This window comes from Pteropus vampyrus, unplaced genomic scaffold, assembly GCF_000151845.1.
Source record: "Pteropus vampyrus isolate Shadow unplaced genomic scaffold, Pvam_2.0 Scaffold60, whole genome shotgun sequence".
Classification (NCBI taxonomy): Eukaryota; Metazoa; Chordata; class Mammalia; order Chiroptera; family Pteropodidae; genus Pteropus; species Pteropus vampyrus.
Genome location: NW_011888841.1, coordinates 2,117,011 through 2,123,825, shown reverse-complemented (window position 1 = coordinate 2,123,825; position 6,815 = coordinate 2,117,011). Strand labels below are relative to the sequence as shown.

Here is a 6,815-nt window from a genome sequence, read left to right as displayed (position 1 = left end):
CACCACCGTCTGAGGGGCTTAGCATCTGAGCCGCCAGCATGGAATCCCACATCACATCACAGTGGACCAAGCAACACACGGAGCAGCAGTGGAGACACAGTGGTGGAAGGTGATTATGGGCCCCATCACTTACTCATTACTGGTCTCATCACTCGCTGCATTACTCAGAAGCCACTTGGTTGAGAGAGCAAGGAAATCATCTTTCGAAGGCACATCTGAGGCGTCCACTTGGCGATGGCAGCCTCTGAGCATGGGGCGCCCCACTCCAGAAGGCAGAACGCGCCCTCCATGAATAACCATTCTGCAATGCCGTATCTCCAGCAGGGAGAAAACATGGGCCTGGAAACCGGGGCTGGAAGCAGAAACGGCGCCACCTTCCAAGGTGTGCTTCTTAAGTCACTGGCAGGTCATGTGATTATTGATAAGGTCGGGTTTCCATCTACCATCTTGCTTGCTATTTGTCCCATCTGCTTCGTGTTTCTCCTTTCCTCCTCTTCTGCATTTTTCGGGGGATCAGTTGAGTATTTTTAATGATTTCATTACTTTTACTTTGTTGGCTAATTAGCTATAATTCTGTTTTTTACTTTAGTGCTTTAGAGTTTATAGTATACATCTTTGACTTATCTTTCCCCAAAGAAAATCCCACAGTATTGGCTGTCTTTCTTTATTCCCTTGAAGTAGAATTGAGGGGTTCAGGAGTCCTCTGCCAATCCTTCCGTTTGTACTCTGGGGGCTTTTCCAGCAGGATGTGTTCATACTCGATTCGGTGACTACATCTCACTGCCTGTGCCCTGCCACACAGACGTAACCCCATTCGATCTTTGCCACGCCCACCTGTGGGAGGTGCTGTCATCACCCCCAGTGTATAGAGAAGGAAAGAGACTTGAAAAAGTTAAGCGACTTGTTTACCGTCACATCGTTAAGAGGCAGAGCTGGGTGAGAATCCCATTCGGGGGCTTCAAACACCCATTCGAACTGCTCACCAGTTTGTGGGTCTGCCGTTTGTGCTGGGCTCAGCTGGGCAGTTCTGCTGGTCTTGCCTCTTGACATGCGGTCGCTCATGAGGCTGCAGTCATCCGACAGCTGGACCAGGGCTAATGACATAAGGCGCCCCCGCTCGCATGTCGGGAGCTGGTACTTGCTGTATCTCTCTCTGCACGTGCTCTCTTTCTTCGAGGGGGCCAGACGGGGCTTCCCAACACGGTGGTCTCAGGGTTCCGAGACAGCTCGAGCAAAACCTGCAAAGCCTCTTGAGGTCTAGACCTGGAAGTCCCGAAGTATCATTTTCACCATATTCTGTTGGTCACAGCAAGTGACGAGGCATGCTCCGACTCCGGTGGAAGTGGGGGCGCGGCTCCGGGGTGCAGGCAGTGAGATGGTGTGCCATCTGCAGAGAACTGAAAAGCAGTAATAAAACTAACTAAAAGTCGGTCCGCTTTTTATTATCACTGCGTGCTGGCAATTCTGAGCAGGTGATAAAATGCTCTCCCACCAGCAAACTGCTCCCCACCCCCTTGGGGAGCCCCTGTGTGCACGGGGTCGGGACGGGTTATCCCTGCGCAGCGGGAAAGCAGTCACCGGGTGAGGTGTGGGGAGGGGGCCCTGAGAGGAGGCTTGGAAAGAACAACTTTTCCTACTTCACGTTTTCATTTAGACCCACGGCTGCAACTTCTGAAAGAGCAGCATCGTTTTCAGCTTTTAAAGTCAGTTCATTATGCTGCTGTGAGCTAGTCAAATAATTTATGAATGTTAACATTAGCCTGTCGTTTAATTAAGAAATAAATGTCTTTGAACGAAAAAGTGCCTTCCAGCTTACCCATTAATTATCAGAGTACTGAAAACACCCTTTGCAAGGTGGCACTGGAAGTACTTTGGTAAAATCAGCCATCCGTCATCTCTTGCCAATATGAGTCACGGCGCCCTCTTTCCTTGCAGTTCAAACTACTGGCCAGGTGAAGAGAAGGAGCCCTTACCAGTAGGAGTGGAGGCAGAGGTATCTTGACTCTGTAGTTGGGGTGCTGGGTGGGCAGTTTTGCTGCTAAGGATGTTTCTGTTAATTATACCTCCTGTTTTCTACTTTCGTTTAAAAGAGAGATGAAAATGCTTTTTATGAAGTTAACTTATTTGTGATTGGTCTTCTCTTTCCTACATTTTGCTAGGGTTTTCTCATAGCCTCCTTCAGATAATTAAGTATAAGCTCTCAGAGGCAGGAACTAGGGCTATCTATATGGTTCCTCTTTTTTTTTTTAATTGAAAATATATTTTTAAAAAATTTGTGAAATATGATTATGAAAATGCATAAAAATAATAGTAGGGTTTTAAAAATTAGTATAAAGCAAATACTCAGGTCAGAATGGATTGTTGCCAGCCTCCCTGCAGCCCCAGCCTACCACTTCCTAGTTACACCCTTCCCTCTCCCCCAGGTAGCTGCTGTCCTCACTTCCATGCTAATGTCTTTGCCTTTTTTTTTTTCAGTAGTTTTACCCTTTAAATATGAATCCCTCAACACCAAATTTTAGTTTCATTGGTTTCATTGAACTTTATGTAATCATAGAGTATGTTTATTTAGTTTCATTATTTTCATTTATTTAGTTTCATTAGTTAATTTAGTTTCATTGAACTTTATGTAATCATAGAGTATGTTTCACTCAGCACCGTATTTGTGAAATTCGTCTATATCGTCTAGTGTATCTCCGATGTATTAATTTTAACTATGGTATGCCATGGAATAAATGCACCACAATTTACATATCCATTTTACTCTTGGTGGACATTCGCTTCACACTCATAATGCTGCTGTGAACATTCTCGTATTTGCCTTTTGGTGTACCTATTTTGCATTATGTAATGCCACTTCTAGGAGTCGAAGTCTGTATTGCAAAATTTTCCGAAGCGATGGAGCCATTTTGCACATTGTTCAGTAACAGGAGAATTTCTGCTGCTCCACATTCTTCTCAGCCCTTGCTGTTATCAGATTTTTTAGTTTTAACCATGCAGGTGAGCATTTAGTGATCTTTGCTCATGGTTTTAATGTATATTGCTCTCATTATTTAATAATATCGAGCGCTCCCCATCCTTGTGACCATCTATCAACTACTAATTTGTACTTCTTTAACCCTTCACCCCATTCTCCTATCCCCCAACCTCCCTCCCCTCTGTCCATCACCAAATTGTCCACTATATTTGTGTGTCTGTTTTTGATTAGTTTGTTCTTTTTATTCCCTAGATTCCCCATGTAAGTGAAATCATATAGTGTTTATTTTTCTCTGTCTGAGTTAAGTACCTTCTAGGTCCATCAAAGCAGTATCTTTTTCCACCCTCTTCGTTTTAGTCTGTGTGTGTCTTTTAATCTGAAGTGAGTCTCTTATAGGCAACATGTAGGGGTCTTGTTTTCCTATCCATTCATACACTCTTTTGGTCGGAGCACTTAATTCTTTTCCATTGGAGGTACTTTTTGATAGGAATGTAGTTGTTACCATTCTTTATTCTTGTTTTTGATACATGTTTTTTCTTCTTAAAGTCCCTCCAACATCTGTACTACTGGCTTGATGGTGATAAATTCCTTTAGCTTACTTTATCTGGGAAGCTCTTTATCTGTCCTTCAACTCTAAATGATAGCTTTGCTGGATAAATTATTCTTGGATGTAGATTCAGGGTCTTCATCCTGTTGAATATTTTTTTGCCAAGGCCTTCTGTCTTGCAGAGTTTCTTTTGAAAAATCAGCTGCCAGTCTTATGGGTGCTCCCTTATAAGTAACTGTTTTTCTCTTGCTGCTTTTAACATTCTTTCTTTGTATTTAAACATTGGCATTTTAATTATGATGTGTCTTGGTGTGGGCCTCTTTGGATCCCTGGTTTTTGGGATTCTCTGAGCTTCCCGGGGTTTTATGTCCATTTCCTTCACCAGGTTAGGGAAGTTTTCCATCATTATTTCTTCAAACAGCTGTTCAATATCTTGATTTTCTTCAGTTACACCAATCAGACAAATATTTGGACCCTTGATAGTGTCCCATATTCTCCTTAAATTATTTTTAAAGTCTCGCCATCTTATCTTATGCCATTCTGATTGCGTGTCTTTGGCTTTCTCGTCCTCTAGATAAGGCATTTGATCCTCTTCTTTATTCACTTTGTTTATTCTATTTAATATACTTCTCATCTCAGATAATGTGTTCTTCATTTCAGACTGGTTCTCTTTTATAATTTCCATTTCTATTTTTATATTTTTTATCTCTTTGTTGGAGTTCTCTACACTTCCCAAAAGTTTACTGAGCATCTTTATAACCAGTGTTTTGAACTCTGCATCTGTTAGATTACTTGATTCCATTATATCTGGATCTCTGTTCTGTTCTCTCATATGGCTTCTGCTTCTTTATCTTCCCATTTTGGCTGTCTTTCTGTGTCTGTTTCTATGTACTAAGCAAAGCTCCTAAGTCTCCCAGTCTTATTAGTGTGGATTTGTGACCTATTTGTCCAGTGGCACAGTCTTGAGAGGGGTTCAGCTGCAGGCCAAATTTAGCCCAAGCCTCTGCCCCTCTGGGGTCACCTGTTAAGATTCAGCAGGCAATCCACAGATGCTGTGCTTATAGTTGCCTCAAAAGGCCACACCAGAATCCGAGGCCAGTTGCCTCCAGTGTGAGTCTAGGTGCTGCTCAGCAAGGAGCACCTGATTTGCTGAGGACACACCTGGATGTGGCTTGGGTGGGGCAGGGTTTTAGGGAATCCTCTGGTTGGAGCAACCCCTGTTATCCGGTTTGATGACATCACAGCTATGGTGGCTCTGTGTCCGGGTGCTGGGAGCGGGGAGGGCTCAACAGGGAACAATGGATACCGCCCGCACTTCTGTACAGAGTGAATCTCGCCTGGGCCCTCACTCCAACAACGTCTCCCTGTAAGTCCCTGGTGCCCCCTGCGTGTAGCTGAATAGGCACTGGTGCTCAGAGCGAGCAGGTCTGTCACCGCGAAAATCCGCTCGTGGACACGGCCCCTTTAAGAGGCATCTGCCACTGCCACGGTCTCTGTCTCAGCCGCTTGGGACCAGGTAGCCCCGCATGCTCACTCTGTCCTACCTTCTGCCATTGCAGGTGCTTTCTTGGATTTCTCCATAGTTGTATGGCTTGTTCCTCTAGATACCCGGTGATTTTTCCTTGCTGCTGCTCCTTGTTTCCGTCACAACTTTGATTTGGTCGCCAGAGGGATGAACAGAGCCTCTATCATCTACGCCAGTTTTTTCCCCCTCTGAGACTTTTTAAAATAGATTCTACTCCATAGGGATGCTGCAGGCCTCAGATAACTTCACTCTGTGCTGGAAGAGAATCAAAGAGGCTGGGTTGACCCATCTGGTCAGACCACTCACTAAGAAAAGCCAAGACATAGAAAGTTCAGCGGATTTTTCTTTTTAATGGGAAACTATAAAACTCCAAATGGATTTGCTTCTGCTGGGTCCCTCCTCCTCCACCATCTTTCTCTTGGATTGAATAACAAGGTCCAGATGATCTGGGCCCTGATTTGGCAGTTCTGGGGGCCGCGAGGTCTCATGACCTGCCATCTGCCTACAAGCTGGAGTGCCAGGAAAGCCAGTGGTGTAATCCAGTCCTCATTGGAAAGCCTGGGAATGGGGGACTGATGGTGTAAGCCTGGCCCCAGAACCATGAGCACTTCTGTCCAAGGGCTGGAGAAACTGGACGTCTCGGATCAGGCAGAGGGCATGAATTTACCGTTCCTCTCTGCCTTTCTGTTCTCAATCTCTCTTTTCTTTTAAGGGTTGCATTTTTCATTTCTTGGTAGTAAAGGCATCTTCCTGTATTATTTTCTAAAAGCTTTTAAACTTTTTTGTCATTCATATTTTTTGGCCTATCATTTTTCATATTTTTATATTTCATATTTGGTTCTACAGCCCACCTGGAACTGCTTTTTGTGAATGGAATGAGAAGTCAAGTTTCGGTTTGTTTCCTTATGGATACCCAGTCGATCGGTACCTTTACTGAGAAGACCATCTTTCCCCATTACTCTAATATTCGTGCTGAGGCTGTGCTTGCCCCGGTCTGTGGCTGAGCATAGTGTGGGTACTAAAGCTGCCTCACGTGGGGACTCATTCAGTGGGGACCTTCGGAGACTACCCATCGGTCAGCTGAGACTTTCTCAGAAGTGCACTGTGGTCCGAGACTCTGCCCACCTCCTCCCTCTGTCCTTCGCAGGCATCCCCCGCATCCAACGTCTTGCATGACTGATCCTGTCTTGGCACCTGCTTCTTGGAGGACCCAACTGACCCAGAGTGGGCAGATCCTTGAGTAAGAGAGAGAGAGAGTCATTCCTCAGCATGAAGGTGACTCAGGGCTGGGCTAACTAAGTTCAGGGCAAAAGAGAATAGATAAAAAGAATGGCTCGAAGGCCTTTCTGAAAGAAGAGTGAATGGAAACTCGTGCCTGACAACGCGGAGGGCAAGGGAGAAGGTGGGGTCGAAGACAGCGCTAAAATTGAGACTAAACGGCTGTGTCGTGGGGGTGGAGCTCACTTGAGGGACCCCTGCCTGACGATAATTCTATGCTAATTGAGCGTTTGGTGTGTGCGTAAAAGAAATTCAGAGCAATGTGGAGTAGCTCAACATTTGTGGAGGGCTTTAACAGTTTACTGAGCATGTTTGCACATGACCTCATTTATCCCTTAACAGGGATTTTGGGTAGGAGAGACGAGGAACAATTAAGGGCGGTCCTATGTCCCTCTCCTTTCCTGTGGTTTTACTGCCAACCCTCCCACTCCAGACTGTCTTCTTCACTTCTGTTTCCAAGGGCTGAAGAAGTTGGTCAGGTTAGGCCACCT

General features: G+C 45.1%; 1 protein-coding gene across 6 annotated transcripts in view; it reads left to right on the top strand.

Annotated features, from left to right (window-relative positions):
- CNIH3 (cornichon family AMPA receptor auxiliary protein 3) overlaps nucleotides 1-6,815 on the top strand; it is a 171,682-nt gene that overhangs the window by 61,807 nt on the left and 103,060 nt on the right. For 2 of the 6 annotated variants that reach the window (XM_023531011.1, XM_023531010.1), the window contains exon 1: nucleotides 7-382. The exons of the other annotated variants lie outside the window; for them this stretch is intronic. In XM_023531011.1, the coding sequence (XP_023386779.1) occupies nucleotides 235-382 (148 nt within the window). In that variant the 5' untranslated portion in view covers nucleotides 7-234. Of the gene's footprint in view, nucleotides 1-6; nucleotides 383-6,815 lie in introns of those variants that run through there. 6 annotated transcript variants of the gene reach the window in all.